General features: G+C 40.0%; 1 protein-coding gene across 1 annotated transcript in view; it reads left to right on the plus strand.

The window, feature by feature from the left end:
- The first annotated feature begins 1576 nt into the window (after window positions 1-1576).
- Window positions 1577-26040, plus strand: part of GFPT2 (glutamine-fructose-6-phosphate transaminase 2) — a 35912-nt gene continuing 11448 nt past the window's right edge. Inside the window, exons 1-13 of the mRNA XM_060240376.1 lie at window positions 1577-1665; window positions 13071-13178; window positions 14737-14835; window positions 16905-17030; window positions 17501-17559; window positions 18040-18174; window positions 20189-20250; window positions 20582-20661; window positions 21214-21331; window positions 22487-22650; window positions 24027-24122; window positions 24253-24350; window positions 24606-24726. Of these exons, the coding sequence (XP_060096359.1) occupies window positions 1659-1665; window positions 13071-13178; window positions 14737-14835; window positions 16905-17030; window positions 17501-17559; window positions 18040-18174; window positions 20189-20250; window positions 20582-20661; window positions 21214-21331; window positions 22487-22650; window positions 24027-24122; window positions 24253-24350; window positions 24606-24726 (1273 nt within the window). The 5' untranslated portion in view covers window positions 1577-1658. The remainder of the gene's footprint in view (window positions 1666-13070; window positions 13179-14736; window positions 14836-16904; window positions 17031-17500; window positions 17560-18039; window positions 18175-20188; window positions 20251-20581; window positions 20662-21213; window positions 21332-22486; window positions 22651-24026; window positions 24123-24252; window positions 24351-24605; window positions 24727-26040) is intronic.

Raw genomic sequence — 26040 nt, forward strand, 5'->3', positions numbered from 1 at the left:
ATAAAACATCATAAAAACATAACAAAGGCAATACAGCATCACACAGATGTGTTTGCAAACCTCCTGAACCTGCACCTATCAAAATGACTGCCTGTCAGCTGTCTTTTTGACAGGTGCAGGTTCAGAAGGTTCCGGACTGTATAGAAAAGATCCTGTGCAAACTAGGAACATCAAGCTCAAAGAGGATCTCCAGCTGACTCTCCTCTATCTGCCCTACAAGTTTGATGAGGATTGGATTTACAGAGTTTGAGTTATGCTCCCTCCCAAGAAAGTGCCCCCATGGAAGTGCTTTCTGGGGAAATTACAAGTGGCTAAAATGTGTGTTGGAACGTGGTTCATGAACAGGACACATCAAGAACCATGAACCAAACCTCATGTCCCCAGGCTGTGCCCATCTCTATCTAGAAACCCAGTCTCTTTACTCATGACATATTAAGTGGTTCTCAGGATTCCATTTGAGATATGAGCTGTGCCTAGAGTAGTGTGCAAATCAGGTTCCATTTTTCAGCAGTATAACTGATGAAGAATTGTTTTGAAACATCGTGTATACTAGGAAGGTCATATCAGCTGTAGAATTTTCTCTGCAACGTCCTCTGCCTTCTCTTTGGACTTTAGGAGGTCTTTTGGACACTATTATATGAAGAAGCACAGAGGAGTCTCATGTTGAATTCATGTTTACTACTGAAGAATGCTTTTTGAATTGTGATATTTAGTTCTTACTACTTGTATCTGAATCATAACCACCAATTCTATTTCATTATCTGTATTTACTATGATTATGTTTCAATAGACTGATGTCTACTGGTGCTTGTGAATTTCTGAGAATATTTTGATGGTCTACCCTTGCATTTTCCATCTATGCATTCTAAGTGTGGCATAAGTGGCTTTACTATGAAATCCAGTTCCATTAGCAGTGGATAAAAGGCATAAATCAGTGCATAATCAATGCTAGCCCCGACCCAAGCTATGGACATTCAGTTTACCATTAGTCCAGAATTTAGACCCTCTGAGCCCACAGCCATATGTAGCTAAGGCATGTGTACAGAGGCTTTCAAATGAATACTTTTACCTGTCTGACTTTCCCTTTCTCTTAGCTGCTAAGAGATTTCGCCTAATCTGTCTCACAGGTTTGTTGTGATACTGTGGAAGGGCAGATTCCAAATGCATCTGTTCAATAAACAGCTCAGCCAGTTGAGTACAACATGGCCCTATTACCATGGCACTGGCGATGCAGGCTTAGAGCTGTTCTGAGGCAGGCTCCAGCTGCTGAATCCTGCAAAACAAACAAACAAGCAAACAAAAGCACCCCGGAATAATGAGGGACATCGGGGAGGGCCCGGCGGGGGGAGTGTCTCTTCGCTGAGAGCTCGCTAGCCACTAACAAGGCAGGCAAAGGGCTGTCCTTGTTCTCAGTCCGTTACGCTGCCAGTACTTTACAAGCCTGAAGGCTCCAGTCAAGGAAAAGCCGTGACTAGCTCCCACTACTGGCTCCGTTTGCTCTCCCAGCCAACGAATCGGCACAAAGGGGGCAGTCCGAGTCACGTTATAAAGGGTAGGCGGCCGAAGGAGAGACGGAGGCGAGCTGGGATCGGCGCGGGGGCAGCCGCCGCTTCGAGAAGCGCGGAAAACGAGAGGGGCTGTGCGCGCAGGCATCAGCCATGTGCGGTGAGTGAGCGCCGGGGCGGGGGGGCAGACTCGGTGAGTGAGAGCCGCTCTGCGGAACGCTCGTGGGATCCAGGCTGGAGGCGAAAAGAGGCGTGGGCGCAGCTCTGTCCGGGAGGCGAGAAAGCATAGCGGCTTTGCTGCATGAAACCTAATCAGAGTTTTGCCGCTGATATTTGAGGGAACCCTGCGGGAATTTCCGAAGACTGCCGAAAAAGGTCGTCCGCCCCCCCCCCCCCACTCCACTTCTGTGCACACGAAAAGAGAGGAGCCTGTCTCACTTCGCCGTGCAAGTTTTCTCTTTCCCCATCCTAGGTATTTCAGTGCTTTTCTTTCATCCGGGTAGCCATTAGCTGTAGACTGTTGAGTCGGTGATCGTTCCTAGCTTTTCTTCCTCTAGCTTTTGACGGTAGAGAGACAACTCGTCTTCTCTTGGGGTATGGATTGACAAGAAACAGGACTGGCAGGAATTCAGAGAGCAAACTTTAATTTTTCTTCATAGACTACCACTCCTTTAAAATACCTCTTTAAGGAACTGAAGTTCTTAGAAGTCCAGGTTTCTATTCATTTCCCTATGCTTTCTGCATCAAACTTTGGTCTGTCTCCTGTTTGTTTTTTAAAAGAAATTTATTGTTGTTTATATTGTTCTCAGATCTATGTATCATATATCTATCCATCCAATCTATCAGTCATCTTTCTGTCTACCATCTATCTCTGTCTAGAGCATCTTGGGACCCAAGGCAGGTAATAATATAAAAACAATATAACAATACCAACCATATTGATCTTCTCTGTGTTGCTCTAGTTTTAGTCTATGTGCTTCTGAAGCAAGTACAAGCTGCAAATAACCAGCTACCTGCTTTTCCTTCACGGATTGTGCCCTGTTCCTCCTGTCATCTCTGTCATGTAGCATGAACTCAGTTTCATACACTGTTGTTTAACCTGAACCCAGAATAGGGTTGCCAAGTCCAATTTAAGAAATATCTGGGGACTTTGGGGGTGGAGCCAGAAGACATTAGGGGTGGAGCCAAGATCAAGGCTGTGACAAGCATAATTGAACTCCAAAGGGAGTTCTGGCCATCACATTTAAAGAGACGGCACACCTTTTCAATGACTTCCTTCCATAGGAAATAATGAAGGATAGGGGCACCTTCTTTTGGGGCTCATAGAATTGGACCCCCTGGTCCAATCTTTTTGAAACTTGGGGGGCATTTGGGGAGAGACACTAGATGCTATACTGAAAATTTGGTGCCTCTACCTCAAAAAACAGCCCCCCCCCCCCAGAGCCCCAGATACCCGCGGATCAATTCTCTATTATTTTCTATGGGAATAAATCTCCCTAGGGAATAATAGAGTTACCAGCAGACATTCCCATTCCCGTCCCCCGCTTTCTGACGACCCTGAAGCAGGGGGAGGGCCTCCAAACCGGGGGATCCCCTGCCCCCACCTGGGGATTGGAAACCCTAACCCAGAAGGTTTGAAAAGGCATGCAAAATGGTGATTTGTGTTCATTCAGAACCAACAAATATTATGTTAGGATCAATGTTCCCTCTAAGCTGAGTTAGAGTGAGCTAACTCATAGGTTTTTAGCCTCTGGCTCACACATTTTTATCTCAGCTCAGGAAAAATGGCCCCAGAGCAAACTAATGTATGCAGTAGCTCACAACTTTAATGTCAGGTGCTCACAAAGTAGAATTTTTGCTCACAAGACTCCACAGTTTAGAGGAAACATTGGTTAGGATAATGACTAGTGGTAAAATATCCGAGAAATTTAAAGAGGCATTTACAGTGCCATCCTAAACAGATTATACCCTTCTAGGTCAATGGGCTTTAGAACATGTAACTCTTAGGATGACTCTGTTAGTAAAATAAAAGTTCAGTGGGATTCAATAGGTCTCATTAGGCAGCTATGGACTACTTGCCTGTACTTACATATGAAAATTTAGATTGGACATTGATTTGGATGAATGTAGATGGGTCTCCTTCAGATTTGTACGTTCAACACAGGAAGTTTGCCGGTCCTTCCAGTTAATTAAACCAAACTCTTTCAAAGGTGAACAAGAGGTACCTTTTTGCATCTGCATAAGAAGATTGTTCCAGCAAAACCAGCCCATTAAACTGCCTAAATTGACCCTACTACGCTAAAGAAAATCTCATCAGAAATGCCCTTTGCTGGTTACCAGTCTGAGGTTTTGCACCTAAATATTAGGAAAGCATATTATAAAAAATAACACATCTGTGCTTTGATTGAGAAATATGGATGTTAATGCAGTTCAAGTGCAGCTAAGTGCTAACTAAGGAGTAGCAGTGATTCTGGTGTGATTTCAGACACTTAGCCTTTCGAAAACTCTCTGTGCTACTGTAGCAACCAGACATTTTCAGTGATGTAAAAAGAATTTGTAAATAGAAATCTGTTCTAAAAATGTCACTGGAAGTGAAAAAGAAAAGCTTCTTGTGCCAGGCTGAAAACCCCTTACAAAATAGGCATAGTTTGTACATATTAGCACTCCACTTTTGTGGGGGGGAGGCATTAAGTTGCAGCCAACGTATAGCAACCTCAGATTTTTCAACACAAGAGACATTTAGAGGTGGCTTGCTATTACCTGCCTCTGTGTAGCAACCCTGGTATTCCTTGGTGGTCTCCCATCCAAATACTAACCAGGGCAAACCCTGCTTAGTTTCTGAGATCAGAGTAGATCAGACTAGCCTGGGCCATCCAGGTCAGGTAATTCTGCTATGTACATTTAAAAAACTAAACTCATAATATTCTAAAACTTTTATTTATTTTAAATTTTACCAAAACTTTGGGTTTTCAAAGACTCTGAAAGATATACCAGTGGCTTGTTGTTGTTTTCTTTATAAGATAACTACTTTAGCTGTGTAGCATTAATACTATGAATACCTGATCGGATTTATTAGACACGCTGGAACTATTTTATGACAACCTAATCATGTTGTTCACAAGCCACATGTGGGATTACTGTCAGTGAGTTGAGTAAAATAAGATATGAAGGCTGAGAAAAACCTAATGAGTTTGGGTGGCTTCATGAAAACTTGCCTTTTGGTTTCTAAGCAGTCCAAATCCTTCTACATCCACTGGGGCTTAGAGACCTGTAACTCTATTTAGGACTGTGCTTTGAGTTACAACTATTCTTTTGTAAAATTAGGGTTCTTGAGAGCATAACATAAGAACATCAACATAGCCCTTCTGGATCACACTAATATCCTATGGCCCAACATTTTGTTGTCAGAACTGCCAGCCTGATGCTTCTTGGAATCTCACAAGCAGGACTGGAAATAAATAGCTTTCAACTAATATTTGTCCCTTAGCACTTGCTATTCAAAAGTACATTGCTGTTGAAAATAAAGGTTCCATTCATAGGTAAGGACTGTGGATGGAATTTGTTGAACAATTTCAAAGGCCACTGAACCAGCCTTAAGCTCACCAGATACTTGAAAATGAAACATGGTGCGTATTGTTGCTGTACCTTTTTTATTATTTAAAGAGACTTGTATCTGGGTGCTAGACGTTTATTGTGAGTAAAGAAAAATGGGAGATTGCTGAATGGATTGATTTCACTGCAAGGGAATGCTGGATTGTTATCCTCAAAATATAGTATGAAAGGGAAATACTAGTTTACATGAAGGTGGGATCCTGTGTACAGAATAACATGAAAACAGAGGTTTTTCTATGGAAGTGTAACCAAAGATAGTTAATCTACAAGGAGGGTGTTTACAGCAGACTGGCTTGAGCTCACCAAAAAGGAAATCTTTCTGCTTATGGAAACACTCTGGTGGATCTAACCCAGCATTTCCATCTCAGAAGACATAAGCTTGAGATATATTTAACAACCAACTTTATATAAATATTATCAGCAATGCATGTTTTAAAAGAAACAAGAGTATGTTTGTTGTCACTAACTCGTAAGCCTCAGAGTATGGTGCACTGATATCTTAAATCCTGGCGAAACAACTCAAGAACCAACATCCGTGTGGAATTTCCCCACTAAAAACTCTGAAGGATCTCTTCTTTACAAGCCAGTTACATTCCTGTAAGGGGAAGTAAGAACTTCAAAGCACTGATGAGAGATAATAGGAGTCTTAAACAAAGATTAGGCTGTACTTCTAGCTGACTCTCTGCTTGAACTTTAGTGTTTTTAAAGAGGCTGGCTCTTTCCTTCAGCTGTCTTTTTGAGAATCTTTTCCTATACAGCATTATTTTGGTGTGGTCATTCAAAAATAATTTGGTCCTTTTTAGCTGGGTTTTTTTAAAAATCAAACCAAGTCAATTTCCAGTAGGAGTACTTAATGTCATCTGTTATCTCTTGCTTGATAAAGGCAGCGTCTATGACACATGAAGGTTTGCTCGGGGAGCTTCTGCTGGGAATTGAGGCATTAATTTAAGAAATAAAGAATGTAAACAAATGAATCAAGACAGTGAGGTCAAAACAGGAATGGTCTACTGAATGATAAAAGGCTAACTACATGTGTAAAGTCTCACTGTTTATAGTTCACATTCCTTTTGCTGCTGCCTAGAATGTGGTGATATCCTGTCATTTCTTTTTAAAAAATTCAGCAAAAGCAAGGGGCGAAAGTTTATCATATAAGTGCAATGTATCCTCAGATTAAAACCCCAATATCAGTAGATGCTTCTGATACTCTCATGAAGAGAATGGGGCAATTCATAATTTTTAATATTTGTGAGTTGACACTTTTTTTTTTTTAAAAAAAAGAATTCTTTCTGTTACAAAGGCTTACTTCAGCATTGCCAGGCTCTCCATCAGGTTAACAGACCTTGGTCCATTTTGGTCAATTAGTGATTTTATTTTCTTTTATTCAAAATATTTCATCCTGCTGTTCTCCTGCAAAACAGCTCAAAGCAGCTTACAAACTACAATATGGGAGCAATCCTAAACAGAAGTTAGTCCCATTTTATCCAGTGGGGTTTACTCAAGGGAGAGCATTTTTAGGATTGCAGCCTCCAAAAATTCAATGACTAACTTTAAAATGCATATTAATCAAAGTTTCTGCTATCCTCACAGTTTCTGAGTAGTTAATCAATTCATTTACAAGACTGAATAATCCATTTTTAGAAGGAATATATATAAGAAGTTAATACATTTAATAGGAAGTACACTGACAACGAACCAGCACACTGTTAAAGAGTGCATATTTATTGAAATAAATGTGATTAAGCAAGTTTAAGGTGGATTGTGTGTTTTGAAAGTGAGCAGTTAATAAATGTAAATGAAGGCACTGTAGAATATGCATGCTGAAGGTCTGGTTTCTTTCCCATGACCCAAAGAAATTGTAATATATTCTTTGGCAGCCAATGCTACTGCTATAATTTTCAGTGCAGTAGTCTCTAGTAACTCTGAGTCTCCTAGTGTGCATAAATGGGAGCAGTGCTAGAGTTTAGTATAAACAAGGAACTTTTACAAATCACCACACACTGTCTGCATTGTAGATGGATCCTTCACAGAGGCCTTTCCTGGATTGACTTGGGCATAAAGGTACTATACTATGGAGACTGGAATCGACTTGGTCTTGAAATATATACACGGTGAAACACTAGCTTAGAAAGTATCCAAAAGGCCCTGTAAAAAAGTTTTAAGTGCTGCTTTGGAAAAACAGCAAAACAATTTGAGCCGAGTGCATGGAAAAATGGTTAGCAGTTATAACCTTAAGGGGATTTTCTAACTGTCCCTGAGCACCTTTTTATTTCACCTGCAAAAAGGCTGACTTTCACTTTATGAATACCGACTGTAATACCTGGGTTGACAACATCCTCCCTTAAAAGATTTGCTAAAGGCTCAATTGCTAATGAGAACAAAAGGGGTGGGACAGGGGACAACCCTGCCGTGTTCCCCTTGATAAAGAAAAAGTAGAAGAAGGACAGCCATTGATATGCAATAGTGCTGTTGGTGATTTATAAAGAGCTACTATAGTGTGTTGAAATTTATCTCCAAAGTGCATGGCTTGCAGAAGTGCTAATAGATATTTGGGTTCCACTGTATCAAAAGCCTTCTCTATGTCAAGGGCTAGAAGGCAGACATCCTGAACTTTATTCATCGAACAAGAAGTTAAAGTATTGATTAGTTTACAAATATTATCCATCATGTCTCTTCCAGGAATGAAACCTGTTTGCTCAGGAGATACAAGATCACCAAAGATTCTATTGAGCCTTTGAGCTAAAATGGTTCACTTTCTCAGGCATGGCCTAAATACAGTAACTTTTACCAGAAAGGCAAAAACATGCCTTCAATGGGCAATACATGCAAGTGCAGCTCCCTGATAGATCTATGAAATTTCAGCTATATTCCAGAGTTTCCTCCTTAATGGATCAAGTTAATTATAAAAAGGTTCTCTGTGTAAAACTACAGTTCACCTGCAAAAATCTAGCAAGTATCTTCTGCTGTCCTTTCCCATCCTTGAGCTAGATACCTGACATGGTACAACGCAACTTAAAATGTTCATTAAGCAATAAAATGCTTATTTTCCTCTTGCTTGCTCAAGGGGAGTTTGTGTTAATTTGTATCATAACTTAAGCCCTCAGGACTGAAAAAAATGACACAATTCTTTATAAATGATTTAATTGGATGCAGCTTTTTAAAATATGATGGTATTGGATAAAATTAATGTATACACCAATGATAATCTTTATAATATATACTGAAATAGAAAGTAAAAAATTAGAATCCCTTGTGTTGTAATACAGTAAAGTCTCAGGATATAAACTAAATACAGATAAAATTGAATTCTTTGTTTAAATATGGATCTTTTGTGTGTGTTAAGTGCTGTCAAATTGCTTTTGATTTATGCCAACCTTGTGAATTAATGACCTCCAAAACGGCCTATTGTTAACAGCCTTGCTCAGATCTTGCAGACTGAGGACCATTGCTTCTTTTATTGAGTCAGTCCATTTCATGTTAGGTCTTCTTTTTCTGCTACCTTCAACTTTTTTCCAGCATTATTGTCTTTTCCAATGACTCTTGGCTTGCCTAATATGATCAAAGTATGATAGCCTCAGTTTTGTTATTTTAGCTTCTAGGGAGAGTTCAATATAAAACCAACTTATTTCTCTTTTTGGTGGTCCACAGTATCCATAAAACTCTCCAATACCCCATTTCAAATTACTCAACTTTCTTCCTGTCATTTTTCTTTATTGTCAAAATTTCACACCCATATACAGTAATGGGGAACACCATAGTATAAATTATCTTGATCATGGTTTCCAGTGACACATCCATACACTTAAGAATCTTTTCTAGCTGCTTTATGGCAGCCCTTTCCTATTTAAATTGCCTTCTGATTTCTTGGTTGCAGTCTCCTTTTTTGTGAATGATGGAGTCAAGGAATAGAAAATCTTGAACAATTTCAATTTCTTCATCATTAACTTCAAAGTTGTACAATTCCCTAGTAATCATTACTTTTATCTACTTGATATTCAGTTGCAATCCTGCTTTGGCACTTTTTGCTTAAACTTCATCAGGAGTTGTTTCAAATCTTCACTTTTCTGCCAGTAATATGGCATCATCTGCATAGCTCTAATTGTTAATGTTCCTTCCACCAGTTTTCACTCCACCTTCATCTAAATCTAATCCCTTTCCCTTATCATATGTTTTGCACTAGAATGAAGAGATAGGGAGATAAAATACATCCTTGTCTGACACTTTTGTTAATTGTGCTTCTCCATATTCTGTCCTAACAGTAGTCTCATGTCTACAGTACAGGTTGTTCCTTCCACCAGTTTTCACTCCACCTTCATCTAAATCTAATCCCTTTACCTTATCATAAGTTTTGCACTAGATTGAAGAGATAGGGAGATAAAATACATCCTTGTCTGACACTTTTGTTAATTGTGCTTCTCCATATTCTGTCCTAACAGTAGTCTCATGTCTACAGTACAGGTTGTACAATCAAATGTTGTGATATACCCATTTCTTTTAAAACAAACCATAACTGTTAATGAACATGGAGAAGAGTCACCTGCATTAATTGAGAAAAAAATTGTTACAGTCCCAATGGAACGATGGTCTTGGCTAAAAAAAAAAAATGAAACAGAAGGCATTATGGTAATAATGACAGTAGGGTGATGATAACTGTCATACTCAGCACATGGGACCAAATAAAGAGTAAGCTATCATTCAAAATCTCTTATGTTCTGTAGTTACAAACATAATAGATAAGCATGGTTTAGTTTTTCCTCACTTAAGAAAGTGGGAATTGACTGCAACTGACACATACAGAGATTTGATAATAAACAAACAAGTCATCTCATATTACGGTGCTAAAGATCCTAGTAACTAAAGTATTTTTGACATATCAACAATTCAAAAGTTACCCCTATGTTATGTGATATATTATGTGTGATGTGTTACAAAAAGATTTTGTGTTACAACCTATGCTGTAATTTGAGCAAATGTATGAAGAATACCTTTCTTTTCAACCTGTATACCATTCTATTGGATGTACTATTTAAGCACAATAATAGTTTTTTTTATGGTAGCCCAATCCTGAGGACCACTGTGGCAGAGGCATCTGACTGTTGTCAAAACAGAGAAGCTGCTGGTCAGCTCCCTATGGACATTCTGCAGGGGCAATAGCAACACACACCCCTCTGTGAGGTACACCTGGCATAGTAAATGCACTGGAGTCCATAGCAACCCAAGCAGCACCTACTAATCAGGCAGCAACATGCCACTGAGTGGCACAAATAGGCACAGCCAGTCACCTGGCCTACCAATTCAGCCACTGCCCCTTAATATCACCCCTCCCTCAATAGAAAGCCACCAGACAGGGTGGAACCTCTCAAAGTATGTGGCCACAGCACACATTCCCAGCCCATAGGGGAAGGGCACCCACACAGCAGACAAGAGGCCCACTCCTCTCCCAGGACAACACAACCATCTCTGCCCTGAGCTGCACACACCTTTCCCATTTTTTAAAATTATTTTCCCCATTTTTTAAAAAAATCAGAGGCCAAGCTAAAACCCACAGCCCCCAAGACCAACATTCTAACCACTGGGTCAAGAAGGCAGATGCAAAGGAGTTGTGCCATTAGCCATTCCACTGCAACGGACATCACCACCAGCCACATGGTACTCCACAGAGAACACTGCAAAGACAAACAAGACTCAGTGGGGTTTGGACCCTACATTGGGAGAGATTAGTGGCAGGCAGAAATTTTGGATCCCATATTTTGTGATTGTGTTCAAGGATGGGGAGTGTTTGACTGCTCTAGTTGACATCATGTGTTATGCCAGGACTTATAGGTGGAGATGCACATGTTAGTGGGGTACTATCTCTTTTCTGTTGTATATGCACCTATGAGCTACACTATGTTTTTTGCTGACATAACTTTCTCCCTCTTCTAAGGGGAATTCCCAGACTAAGGTGGCTTAGAGAGCTGACTAAGTCCTGCCATGCCCCTGGGTCAGCCTCTTTTCCTGCTGATGCAGAGTTGTTCCAGTCCATTGTAAGATATGCCGGCATAGCACCTTGTCAGCTACATATATGCTTTTGCTCCCTCCTGCAGGATTGCTCTGTTGGCTGTCTTTCTACCGTATGGGACTCAAGGGGGCTTACAATGTAAATAGAACATAAATAATATGTAACACTGTGGAGTTACATATAATTACACAAAATACACAAAAGGACATGAATTAAAATCACAATTTAAAATTGGCAATACGCAGAAAAACTAAACTACCTGAATGTCATCTTCCAAATATCAAGAGCGAGCGAGCCAGGCACATCTCCCTGGAGAGACTGTTTCATAACTGAGGGGCTGCCAACAAAAAGGCCCTATCATTTAAAACTATCTTTACAACTTCCCTCTCTAAGAGGGAAAATCTGATTAAAATGATTTATCAATGGCACCTAGCCCCTGTCAGGCTACCAAAGATCTAAGGAACTGGGCATAGTGAGTGTTGGTTTTGTGAATTAGAGAAAGCAAATTTCCTCCCACATGTGGTGAACATGTAAATGGGCAACAGATTACTGGGAACAAGTGATAGAAATTATATCAGTCAGACTGGAGAGACAGATTTCCTACAAGCCAACTATCTTATTGAGAAACAGACATAACCTTTATTGGCATAACAGAAAAGAAAAACAAGGTCCAAAGCATTTTCAGAATGGGACATACAAACCACAGTAATTTGCAAGCCCAACCAGCATGGGAATACAAGGTTACATGCAAAACTTAGCTAAGAAAAGTGGGACAAGGTATTTTCCTACCTGACTCAATTTTTAATTTCTTTCTCATTCACTGCTAGGGCCAGAAATTCTGCAACCTGCTCAGTAATTGAGGGACATTTGTCAGCCAACAAAACTCTATCCTTCTGCTTGTCTCCAAGTTGGGGGTTAAGAGGAGAGGTTTGATCAGGTGCCGTCAGTGCTGGGAAAGTAATGGTCAGTCTAGTAGAATGTGCTGTATAGAGGCAGGTTCTCTACCACATCTGCACTGTCTCTGTTCATAAGGGATACCCTTATATCTGCCAGAGACGGATGGTGGAAATATGTTGAGTCTGGCCCAACATAAAAGCTCGGCGTTGATGTGGACTTATTAGATTTGAGAAGTACTGAGCCATGCAAATTTGGGAAGGGGGAAGGTCCAAGAAGCGGGGTGAGCATGTATCCCTTGCTTCAGCAAACTGTTAATTGGGAGTCAATAGCCAGTATTCACTGCAGTTTGTCAGTGAATCTAGATTGATACCAATTGATTTAATTTTTCCGAGTACTGAACAGAACCATTTAGGGGTAAAAGGGTCTGCAAGTAAAAGAGAAATCAGACTGTTGGGTAAGGGGTGGAAATGGAGGTGGAGCCAGTTAGTAACATTGTTATATTGTATAGTTGATATGCCTGGAGAACGTGAAGCAGTAGCTTTACATATTGTCACAGCCAGACTGGTCTTTGCTAAGAACTGGAAGCAAAAAAGGGAAAAAAATAGGCCTCAAACTCATGATTGGCTGATGAATGTAAAACAGACCCACATACTGGGGAAACTAATGGCCTGCCAACACAATAAATATGTTTCCAGGTTAGACTTATTACAGTCAGGGGTTGTTCAGAGAATGGAAGATGTGAGATATAAGGGCTCTTAATTTCAGTTTTTTATGGCTTGGGTAGACATGCTTATCTTGCATCCATATACTCTTTTTACTATGTATATATTTTATTGTATCAAATAAATATTTTTTAAAAAATAATTACAGTGTTGTCAAGGAATGCCCTCTGAGCACGAGAAAAAAAAATCCTAAGCGAAAATGTGAATTATTTGTTGGAAAAAGTTTTATTCAGCACTTGACTTCACAGTACCTTGTTTTTAACTTCTGAATATATTGCACAAACCAATTAAAGCATAGGCTTTGCTTTCTTCTCTTCCCCACTCCCTTTCCAACAGGAATCTTTGGTTATCTGAACTACAAAGTGCCACGGACCAGGAAGGAGATATTTGAGACTCTAATAAAAGGACTACAAAGACTAGAATACAGAGGCTACGACTCTGCAGGTATGTAAACTATCTTGTTGTACGCATTAATGTTTGCAGCTACTTACTGCCTTATCACCACTTCCAACCCTAGCATTTTTGTAGTGTGTGAGGGTGGAAGTTATGAGATTCAGAACTGTCACTCTCATTTCACTCTCTTCCTCATGACATTTAGTTCATCACAATGCATGATGATACAGCACAGGTTGCACATTGTCCAATCCCAGAATAATAATGTATGACATTGGCTTTGTCATGCTAGACTGGTGGCCTTTAACCTTTTCAGATCTGAGGCTATGCAGAAATGGGAGCCCACTGCACTGCAAGCTCTTAACTTCAGAGAGAATATCTGAGTCATATGACAGGAAGAGGAGGAGCCAGAAATCTGCACCTGCCTGTGCTAGAAAAGGAAATTTCTGCACATCTAAGTGACCTTGTGGAACTTACTGTCCCAGTGCTCCTCTTGTTCTGGGTGCAAAAAAAGACAGAAAATGTGGCAAACTTGCTCTCTATGCATGTGCCTTATCATCAGAACCTTCTAAAAAGAAAGAAAAAATGGTAGCTCTGTAGGGCTTGACAACCCTGCAGGTGGGGCCACCTGAGGTCCCAACCTATGAGATGAAGATCAGTGTGGTAGATAATTTGGCCATTGATTCCAGTACTTCCACTCTCCAAGTTCTCAGGCACAAATCTTTTCCAGCTCTGCTACCTCCTTAACTGGAGGCACTAAGCGTATCTGCACTCAAATCATGTTTCTTTCATCATCTGCTGTCAATTACCTTTCAGTGCTGCTGACATTAAAATTGTTGTTAGGAGGAATGAAGAGAAGTGATAGTGTAGTAGCAGCTCTGTGTTTCGGTGCAACATCTAATTGTACCATTGCTCAGCTACTTCAGAGTTCAATCCCAAATCATCCTTAGGTTTATTTTTTCAAAAAAACCCTAAAATGATTGTGTTCTTTTCTTTACTGTGCATAGAACATGGTTGTTACTAAAAAACAAGTATGAGAGTAACACTTTGAACTTCAGATGTCATACATTTTGGGTCAATCTAAATTAACATTTTGGTAGAACTATTTTTCACTGTGGATTCATCTTTTTCATTCTTTAGAGACCTAATAAATGTGACTAAACAAAAAAAAAAATTGAATCTGTAGCAAGCCACATTTAAGATGTAAAATCTGTAGCCAATAGCATTGTGCCTTAGATGTTGTTGCTGTGCTTTGGAGGTGATTATGAACAGCTCACTTTAATTTAATATTTGTTAAGGTAATTTCTGTAGCTTTTACTTAGGTGACTTTAGAAGGCCATGTGTCCAACAGCATTGAATAACAATGACTGAATAGGAAGAAAAGAAGTTTATTTCATTGAATGGTGACTTTGAACTTTCCTTAAAGGAGAAATAAAACTATTGTAGCATAATTTAGTTTCAGGCAAAGTTATGCAAAGCCAGGCAAGAGCTTTACTTTAGGAAACTTATCATCTAAACATACATCTCACTGTGCAAATAGCATTGCCATTTCCAAGTAGTTCTCATATACTTTGCTTGAGGTTGGACAACAAGGTGTTCTGCGTTTCAGGTGTTGCAATTGATGGAAATAATAATGAAGACAAGGAAAGGTACATCAAATTAGTCAAGAAAAGAGGAAAAGTCAAGGCTCTTGATGAGGAATTGCAAAGTAAGTATAAAAAGAATCATGCAGGTCTGACATTCAGATTGACTTTGAGCATATTTTTTACCTTGAGAGATAGTTTGGTGTGGTGGTTAAAAAGACGGACTCTAATCTGGAAGCTGCTGGGTGACCTTGGGCAAGCCACAGTTCTCTCAGAGCTGTTCTCTCAAGAGCAGTTCTCTCAAGAGCTCTCTCAGCCCCACCTACCTCAGGGTGTCTGTTGTAGGGAGGGGAAGGGGATTGTGATCCGCTCTGAAACTGGTAGATTCAGGTGGGTAGCCATGTTGGTCTGAAGCAACAGAACAAAGTACCCAGAATTAAACTTTGTTGGCCTTAAAGGTGCCACTGGACTCAAATTTTGTTCCATTTCAATGGTAGTTATGATACAGGGATGCAAACCTATAATTTAATTTTTATAATACCCTGAGCTGCTGAATATTTGAACATTCTCCATCCCATATAGCATGGCACCAGCTAGTTGTAAATAGTTTTCAGTAAATCAGTGCTTTGTTCTGACAAGACAGAACTACTACTAGTGGGCAGAAGGTCTGACCTGGGATTTATGGTGTCATCTGCTCTAGATGAGGTTGCACTCCCCATGAAGGAACAGGTCCATAATCTGGGGGTGATCCTACTGCTGTATAAGCAGGTAGCAGCATGGACAGGAGTGCGTTTTACCAGCTTTGACTGGTTAGCCAGCTGAAGCCCTTCCTGGCAGAAAATATTTGGCAACTGTGGTGCATGCCCTGGTTAATTGTAGATTAGTTTATTGCAATATGCTTTATGTAGGGTGCCCTTGATAAGTGTTTGAAAACTTCAATTGTTGAGTGGATTGTAGGGACCATATTATTCTAGTCTTGGCCCATTTATGCTGGCTCCCTATTTGTTTCTAGGTACAATTCAAGGTGTTGGTCTTCACATTCAAAGCCCTATATGGTTTTGGATCAACATACCTGAAGAACTGCCCTTATGAACTCACTCAACCACTGATCATCTTTGGAGGCTCTGATTTGGGTGCCCCTACCTTCTGAGGTTAGGCAGGTGGCAATCCAAGAGAGGGCCTTCTCAGTCGTGGCAACAAAGCTCTGGTTTGTCCCTTCTGTTGCCTTCTTCTGCCAGTGGGTGAAGACTTTTCTGTTCCTTTTGGCATTCTATAGTGATCCCTCTTTCCTGACCAATATTTTAATTGCTGTTTATTTGTGTTCATATATATTTTAACTCTGCTTTTAATTGCTTCAATGATGTGTATGTGTGCCTTTAAATGTTGTCCAGTATGTTTTAAATTGTTAGTCGCCTTGGTGGACCTTGTGAGGCTAGAAAGGCAGGATATGATTTTTGTAAATAAATAAAAGCCTGAGAGCATTCAGACACTGTAGAGGGTCTTTCCTGCTTCTGTCCAAATATACCATAGCTGTCTGCTGCCACTTCCATTTGTGTGCCACTGTGCAGTATGCACTGCAGAAGTAAATAACAGATTGGAGAGAGGACAGACTTTGAAGTACACTGTTGATGTGACGTCTGTGTTCCCTGAAACAAGATTTTTTCTTATGTTATGTGGAAAACAGCAGTATTGCATACCATTTGGTATTCAGCACAGACTCATGTGTTTTTACAGCTTCCCTTTATTAAAGTGCTAACCAGTCACTTTTTTGCACGTCAAATGTACTTTTGCCCATTTACTGTACAGAGTCCAGACAGATTGCCCCGTTACTTGAATTTTTTCCAGTATTTGATATATTGTGTTTTGTTGCTAGGCAAAGGTGATTCATTCCCCAGCTGTCACATCCATTTCTGGGTTGAATTTGGTTGTATGAGTATGTGTGATGTCATCACAGTTCTCTCCTGTTGCTTTTGCTGAACTAATTGGAGCTAACTGGATTGCCCAATTTTCAGAGTTACAAATATAAGGCCATATTATAAATATATCGAAACAACTCTTGAGATCTGAATTTAAAAATTCCCTATACTTTACAATCCAAAGAGTACCGTATATTAAGACTTTGTTAATCATATGCTTTCTAATTACAGTTTGATCATTAAGATGCTTAAACTTTGTTTCTTTTTCTCTTACACAGGACAAGGTGGCTTGGACTTAAAGGCAGATTTTGAGACACATTTTGGCATTGCTCACACTCGCTGGGCAACCCATGGAGTACCAAATGCTGTGAACAGTCACCCACAACGATCAGATAAAAGTAATGGTAGGTAGATTATGTTAAAAAAAATCTGGAGTTGTGTTTGAATCAAAATTCCCAGGAGCTACATCTGAAATATTTGCATTTTAGTCAGCAGTAACTTCACAAGACAAACATTTTTACTAACACAATGGAATTTTGTCATTTCCCCCAAGGTGCAGCCCCGGCATACCTGAAACATGACAGTCTGGGTTCAGAAACTAGAAGCATTGTAGCATAAGAGTGCATTTTATAAACAGGCTTCCTTGTACATAATTTTTAGCAAACCCTTGACAGACTGTTAGTTGCACAACCAAAATCCTTGGTCTATTGATGGTAACTTAACTGATAGTCCTGTTGGGGAAATAAACAAGAAATTGATTGCAAAAATTACACATTGAAACAGGCTATTAGAAGTCAGGTGCTTTTAAAAAATTAAACATTTAAATGTGTAGTTTATTGTCACTTATTCCTTTTACTGTTCTTATTACCTTCAGAATTTGTTGTAATTCACAATGGGATCATTACAAATTACAAAGACTTAAGGAAGTTTTTGGTAAGTGTATATAACAGATTACTTATTCAAAAACATCAGTGTAACATCTCAATGTTGTCTCGTGTTCAGCTTTCTCATAAGGAATTTTTTTTTCTGAAATCTATCTCTGTTTGTCCATTACCTTGCCAGAGTACTATGAACATAGTTAAAGTGAATTCCAGATACTTCCTCAACTAGTTAGTGCCTTTTTTTCTCATCCAGTTTCCTTTTCTCACTGCCAGGTTAAGAGATATGAGGAAAAAAGGGCAAATAACTAATGGGGTGAAATCCACTGTATTTCCTTAAATTAACCCCATGCTCTCCGATTATTACATGGTGACATTAATACTGCTGCAATCATATATGTAGCTTTGTTCTGTGACTTTGGAAGGTGATGATAAAGCTATTTAGGTATCTTTTTGTTTTGGGGTGCAGACTGTGAATTTAAATAGCCTGAGCAAATAAAAATTCATGTTATATATCTCCTTTAAAACATTCCAGGAGACCAAAGGCTATGAGTTTGAATCTGAAACTGATACTGAAACTATTCCAAAGCTGATCAAGTATGTGTATGATAACAGAGAGACGGAAGACATAAGTTTTTCTGCCTTGGTTGAGAGAGTAATTCAGCAATTGGTGAGTGAGGGACTTCCACCTCCCTATAATCAGGGGTTTTTTTGAGCAGGAATGCAATTCTGGCTGGAGTGGCTTCGGGGTGTGTGGCCTAATGTGCAAATGAGTTCCTGCTGGGCTTTTCCTAGAAAAAAAGCCCTGTATGAAACAATGGTAACATTGGGGGTGCAGTCTAATATGCAAATGAGTTCCTGATGGGGTTTTTTATAGGAAAAAAGCCCTGCCTATTATATTGATTAAAGCAGTATTGTGTTAAATAAAGTATGAAGGGTTGAATCCCATGATCCATCAGAAGATAGTGCTGATGGCTGTGATCTTTCCCACATCCCCCTTCCTATAGCAGTCCTTTCTGAGGTTATTCTCAGGGTGGGACCTGCATGGATTAATAACCAATGGTTCAGAAGGCTGCAGTGTCAATGGTTCCAATGACCCCAGGAATAAACTCTCCTAACAATGGAGGACTACTGAAGATGGGGAATGCAGGAAAGATCTGTTGTTGGACCCCCAGATCACAGGATCCAACACCAGATATGGCAGGAATTATTTACTATTTTAAAACATGTGATAAGAACACATTAAAGAAGGAAGTAGAACAAAATAGGAGTCAAGTTGCACCTTTAAGACCAACTTAGTTTTATTCAGAACATAAGCTTCCGTGTACTCTCTAAGCACACTTCATCAGACGAGGAATCAGGTCCAGTGAGCAAAGCCACAAGTAGCTGGTCGTCAATGTACCAGATTTCACATCTGATGAAGTGTGCTTAGAGAGTACACGAAAGCTTACGTTCTGAATAAAATGAAATCGGTCTTAAAGGTGCAACTTGACTCCTATTTTGTTAACATAAGAACATAAGAGAAGCCATGTTGGATCAGGCCAACGGCCCATCCAGTCCAACACTGTGTCGCACAGTGGCAAAAAATTTTATATATACACACACACTGTGGCTAATAGCCACTGATGGACCTGTGCTCCATATTTTTATCTAAACCCCTCCTGAAGGTGGCTATACTTGTGGCCGCCACCACCTACTACTTCAGACCAACACGGCTGACTACTTGGATCTATTAAAGAAGGAAGATTATTTTCAATGCCCTTTTGAAGCCTGTGTTGTTGTAAGGCAGCATTTGTTATCTGGAAGCTGCCTGTGGGCTAAGGTGAAATATTAACTCAAATGAGATGAAAAAAGAAGTAACAGTTCTAGCAACAGTTATTGTAAGTACTTATAAACTACTTTTTACTGTTTTGAGGTAGCAGACCATAAGAAAAAGTTAAAATTAAAATTGAAGGTCAACCATGAAATCATTAAAACAAATGGAAACAGCAACTGCTTAAAAGGCTGAGCGATCCATTGAACCTAGATTAGGAGAGAATTAAAAGCAAATTGAAATATTTTTTGCACTGTGCTTGAAAAGACACTGTGCTTGAAAAGGGTGCATATCCCATGGAAGTGGATTCTGAAGCCCCTTCACTGCATCTTGAATCTTGAGGCAGGGTGATTCTGTGGGAACAGGTGCTCCCTAAAAATCATGGATGTGTAGGACTTTTCTTTTTCTTCATATTTATCACATAGAAAGAGGCAAAGTGCCACCCTCCAATTTACTACCTTTCTGTTTCTCCTTGCTTGCACATTATTCAAAGATGGTTCATAATTGTTTAAACATTTCAGATCTTTTAGAGGCCCTGGCTCCATATCCTACAGCCAAATTATTAAGTACGTCTCCCACTGGTATTTAGCAGAAATAATTCCCTCAACTCTGTTGAACTCCCACTTTGTTTAGTAGGACTTTCTTCCTCATATACGTACATCAGATGGGTGGTTGGCAGGCTGAATGTATTTTAGAATTTTTATTTTGCTCTATTGTATTGCTGAAAGTTGCTTTTACCCAATAAAGACTGACAGAGACTTATTGGGGAGAGAGTGCAGCAGACTAAGGTGTGAACATACACATTTCTTTCAGTATTGTTACCATTTTCACTTATTAATGCAGAGTATTTTTCTTTATTTTTTTCTGTCAGGAAGGGGCATTTGCATTGGTTTTCAAAAGTATCCACTATCCAGGAGAAGCTGTTGCTACCAGGTTGGTAAAGGTGTTTTGTGCACAACAATATATGTGTGTGTATAATATAAAAGGGGGTATGTATCCTGTGAATTTTTCAAATTAAGGACTGGTCTATGAATTCATACAACTTGTTTTTCTATCAATACATTGGATATGCACATGGAAGATTCCCCAGTAGGGGGGGTGCGGGGTGGATCTCTTTATCTGAAATGACAGTTATGATTCCCACATATAACTACCTTGAGCCAAGCAGGAAAGCAGGGTACAAATGTTTTAATAAATAAATTACAGATATCTGTCATAAAGTATAAATTGTAAACAACTTACCTGTGATCCCACTATTTGACAGAAGGGGGAGTCCTTTACTTATTGGAGTTCGCAGTGAATCCAAGCTTTCCACTGAACAAATTCCGGTCTTGTATAGAACATGTAAGTTGTTAAAGCTTTACAATTATGTGTTTTTAAAAGATAAATGGTTAAAATATAGGATGGTTCATATAATGTGTTGGTCATCAGCTATCCCAGAGTTAGCCATTTAGCTACTTTTATACGATATAGGAACCAACAGAAAATGAATCCTTGTTGGTGGAAATGATAGGCTGAAATTACATAAGAAACCATCATTCATTTTAAAGTACTCTGTTAATTGTATTTATTAACCTGGAAGTTTAAAAACACTGGAAACAATGGAAATCAAAGTATGTAAGAATAATACCCTAAAGGAAACTTGATATTCTCATAAATACGTGGACACATTTGAGCTAACATTAAGCAGAATCAGCCTATGCATAGTTTTCCTCTCACTGAAATAATCAGAAGTGCTTAATTTTGGCTGAATTATAGTGTTTTCATAGTGAGGTAATTAACATAATTTCTTTGTAATTCATGTGATGCACAAAGTTTAAAACAACAACAGTTTTCAGCTACTGTCATTCTCTCTGGGTGTGTGTGTTCTACTCATGTATGTTTGTTTTTTGACAGGTAACATTGAAAATGTAAAGAATATGTGTAAAACAAGAATGAAAAGACTAGACAGTTCTACCTGCCTTCATGCTGTTGGTGATAAAGCAGTTGAATTTTTCTTTGCTTCAGATGCAAGGTAACTGAAGAAACGTCCATTGTCTTAGCAATAATGTTATGCTGCTCTGCTAGATCTTGAATGTTCTTGGAACATTCCATTTGGAGTCCTAGATTAAGTGTGTATTGCCTTACAAGTGTAACAGGGACTTTGTTATATATTGTAATTTGTACTATTTGACCTCGGAAGAAAGCCTCTGCAGGCTGAAATGCGTCAGGTCATATATAGGGTTTTTTTGTGCATTTGTCACTCTGATGATTGTATGAGGCTTCATTTGGGCCTCTACAAGGTTCTCCAGTAAACATGTGCAAAGCCCCCCGGCATGAAATACTTGCTCATATGTATATACATTGTACATACATTGTACAATCTATATGACTAAATATAAAGCAGGTAGATATGAGAATGTGTGTGAGCTCCATGCTTATTATAAGTCCGTGGCGCAGAGTGGTAAGTTGCAGTACTGCAATCCAAGCGCTGCTCATGACTTGAGTTTGATCCTGGCAGAAGCTGGGTTCAGGTAGCTGGCTCAAGGTTAGCTTTCCATCCTTCTGAGGCCAGTAAAATGAGTACCCAGCTTGCTGGAGAGGGGGAAGTGTAGATGACTGGGGAAGGCAATGGCAAACCACCCCGTAAAAAGTCTGCCCTGAAAATGTTGTGAAAGCAACATCACCCCAGAGTCGGAAATGATTGGTGCTTACACAGGGCACTACCTTTACCTTTTTTTAATTTATAGACTGCCCTTCTCCAAAGTGCTCAGGATGGTGCACAACAAATCAATATCAATCAAGTTAATAATCAAGTTAAGAACATTATAGCCCCAGATCTTAGTGGCTGTTTCCAAAGATGAAATACAAACACCATGAGAAAAATACTAGTATTATAGAATCATAGAGTTGGAAGGAACTCATCATCTAGTCCAACCCCAATGTTATTTTTAAAAGCTAGAACTTTCATTTTAAAATCAAGCAGTGCTTTTGCATTAAATTGAGTACATGTACCTTTATTTTTATAGTAGGGTTTGGCCTGTGGGAATAGCACTGCTGAATTTATGTAGGAAATATAGTGCTATATATAAAGTGCATGGAACTAGTTTCAAAAGGAACAACTGACAAGAACGCCCTACTGTGAAAAAGTGTCTGATTCTTCTGTTTGCTTCCTTTTTCCTCAAAAAAGTGCTATAATTGAGCACACCAACAGAGTCATTTTTCTAGAAGATGATGACATCGCTGCAGTGGCTGAAGGGAAACTTTCTATTCATCGGCTAGAACGTTCAGCTAGCGATGACTCATCTCGAGCCATACAGACTTTGCAGATGGAACTGCAGCAGATCATGAAAGGTAAAGGGAAGCAGGCAGACAACTAAGCTAGTTCAAGAGCTTATAAAGACATCTTCCTCTACATGAACCCACGTATATTCCAGCTCACACCATAACCACAGTAAAAACAGTACTGGGGCCTGGCAGAAAGAAAAAAAAAATGAAGGAAAGTGATACATACACTATCAAATACCTTAATGTCACTTTTGGAAGCTGGTGCTTCCAAGTCTGTGTAATAGTCCTGTGTATATTAGAGTCATCAAATTTTCATGTGTTTGGGATACATATTTCAAGCAAGATGAATGGCCCATTTTAGCTGTTATTGTGATTTTGAATATTACTACAATTGGACTGATTTGGTGGAAGTGAGGCTCAATCATTACAGAATGTTAAATTTCCCCTGATTTAATTCAAGTTTGTCACACCTCTTATTAAATAGGTTTAAAGAGTAATCATGGTTCCTATTTAGGAAGGTTAAATAAGTAGAATTAATTAAATGGACTTAATCCCTTCTACATTGTTCCTCTAATCTTCCACTGGCAGCTATTTTATGTGCTGTGGACTTCCTATCCCCAGTGATATGTGTTTAAGATACAATTCAATACAATACAATACTGTGGGGGTCCCCCTGATGCCCCTTGGGGGTCCCCAGTGTCACTGTCACCCTGCCATGTCCCCTGGCTGCCCCTGCTGGGGGACAGAGATCTCAGAATGGAGAGGGAGCTGGACTGCATCACCCACTTGCTCTCCTACCCCCGCTGACCGCTTCTGGGCTCCTTCACCTTCTCTCTGTGTCTGCAGCCCTTGTTCAGCGCCAGCCTTCCTTCCTCCTCGACCTCCTCTGTGGCATCCTTTTTATAGCCTCCCCAGTGCCTGCCCCTCCCCTCCTGAACTCACCCCCTTGGCTCCGCCCCCTTAGGGTGAGTTACTGGAGAGTGTGGCCCTGCCTCTTTCGGTGCATCTGAAGCTGCACTCGGGTGATGTGTGTGGGGAGTGTGACAGAACACGGTGGCATGAGCCACCGTGGCTTGCTGTACGGCCTTGCCACCTGCTGCCCTCATGCTCCGCCACTCCCCCTGGACCCAAGGCCTTGCTTGGCACATGTCCCAGCTGGCGGACTCTGGACACGGTGCCATTCTGGCTCCCAGCTGCAGGGCAGGGACCCTCCTGCTGCAGCGCCGGCTGCCTCTACGGTGGTAAGAGGCTGCTTTCTGGCTGCCGGGGCTCCAGGCTCCTTGTCGGTGGGGGAGGCGTCTCTGGTGCCGTGGGGGGGGGGGGCGCTTCTCGAGTCCCAACTCAGCCAGGTCAGGACAAATACAGTACAATACAATAATAATAATAATAGCAACAACAACAACATCACTAAGAAACTTATGGCTTATTTTTTGTGGAAACAGGCAACTTCAGTGCTTTCATGCAGAAGGAAATATTTGAACAACCAGAGTCTATTTTCAATACCATGAGAGGAAGGGTGAACTTTGAGACCAACAGAGGTAACTTGGCAGGCAGAGGAAATGCATCTTTCAAATTCTACAAAACATTACTTTCACTCTGCATCAGAAACCCTAATTAATCTACATTTATCCTTCTTTGTGTGTGTGCGCGTGTGTGTGTGAACTGCAGTTCTTTTGGGAGGCTTAAAGGACCACTTGAAAGAAATCAGAAGGTGCAGACGATTGATCGTTATTGGCTGTGGAACCAGTTATCATGCTGCTGTGGCTGTAAGTTCAATATGCTTTGAATATCTTAGATGTCTAGGAAAACTTTCTGAACTATGGAAGGTAGTTTTTGAAACTATGTTTTAGTATTTCTTGCTGTATCTCCACACTGCAAATGCATCATGCACTTATTTATTTAAAAGATTTTTAGACTTCCTGTCAGCAGACTGCTCCCAAGGCAATATAAAAAATAAAAATGACATACAACTATATTTACCAGATAAAATAAACAGTAAGTCGACTGCCATATAATTATAGACTCGTCAAGTGTTGGAAGAACTGACTGAGCTACCTGTGATGGTGGAACTTGCTAGTGATTTTATGGACCGAAACACTCCCGTATTTAGAGATGATGTGTGCTTTTTTACCAGCCAGTCAGGTGAGTTGTATTCTGCTTTATATTGTTCATCTTGGCCCAAGTGAATTCTTTAGAAAAAGCATGGGTCACTAATGGAAGCCTCTTTGCCATTTTATTCTGGCTCCCTCGTGGTTAAATAACTGCTCTGAGCAATCCTGATTGTTGTCACTTTTCAGAACCACTCTGAACCAGGTTTTGTACTCTCAAAAGCAATACCCGGCCAGTGTAATTTCAACCTGGGCCTTAGCTTATGTAACTGCTGTGAGTTCACCCCTTTCTTTATGCATTGATTTATGGTGCATTACGGTTAAAAGCTGGCAGATGTGTGAACCTACAAACACCCACACTACTAATAAAGAGGTTGTCTATAATAAATAACAAAGGGTAACACTTCTTTACTCAAAGAGTAACTGAATTCTGGAATTCAGTGCCAGTAGAGATAGTGATGCCATGAGAATTTTTGTGTAAAGTGACCTCAAGTCATAGCTTACTTATGGTGACTGCAGCAAGGGGCTTTCAAATGACTAGTAGAGGTAGTTTACCATTGCCTTCCTCTACAGAGTCTTTCTTGGTGATCCCTTTTCCAAGTACCAAACTTGCTTAGGTTATGAGATCTGATTTGCCTGGATTTTGCCTGATTTGCCTGGATTTACCACCCAGCCTTCCCTCCCAGCCATAAGAACTGGTGGCTTCAAAAGAAGTTAAGACAGATTCATGAACAAAAGGTCCATCATAGTTAATGAAGGGAACCTCCATATTCAGAGGTAGAAAACCTCTAAAACATAGTGGTAGGAGGCACCATTAGGGAAGGCCTTGGCCTTTGTGCTGTTTGTTGGCCTTCCGAGGCATCTGGGTTGCTGCTGTGTGAAACAGGATGCTGGACTAGATGGACCACTGGTCTGATCCAGCAGGGCTCTTGTTACATTCTAATATGAACTATAACACCTTCCCATTATTTAGAAAAAGCTTTGTGCATAAAGAGAGCTGTGAATTAAGGGCCCCAAAAGAGTTGTTAAATGCTGTTTAGCAAAACAAATAATAATGTCAGGTATATCAAAAGCATTATAACCTATAATTTACTTAATTGCATGTAGCTGGTAAATGGGAATAAGGGTTCCAAACTTGACAGTTTTGAGACCAGATTTTTATGAACTGATATTGTACTGAGGAGCAACAGCCAGCCTTTTAGAGACTGTTATAAGCAGGGTATGTCTAATGAACAATGTTCCTGGGTTGCAGCATAATTTCCTAATTATTATTAAGAGTCCATCAATGATACCGTGATATTATACCCACATAGTGTCTTTTAGTCATGGCAGAATAGCCAAAAGAGAG

The sequence above is a fragment of the Heteronotia binoei genome, chromosome 5 (genome assembly GCF_032191835.1).
Source record: "Heteronotia binoei isolate CCM8104 ecotype False Entrance Well chromosome 5, APGP_CSIRO_Hbin_v1, whole genome shotgun sequence".
Taxonomy (NCBI): Eukaryota; Metazoa; Chordata; class Lepidosauria; order Squamata; family Gekkonidae; genus Heteronotia; species Heteronotia binoei.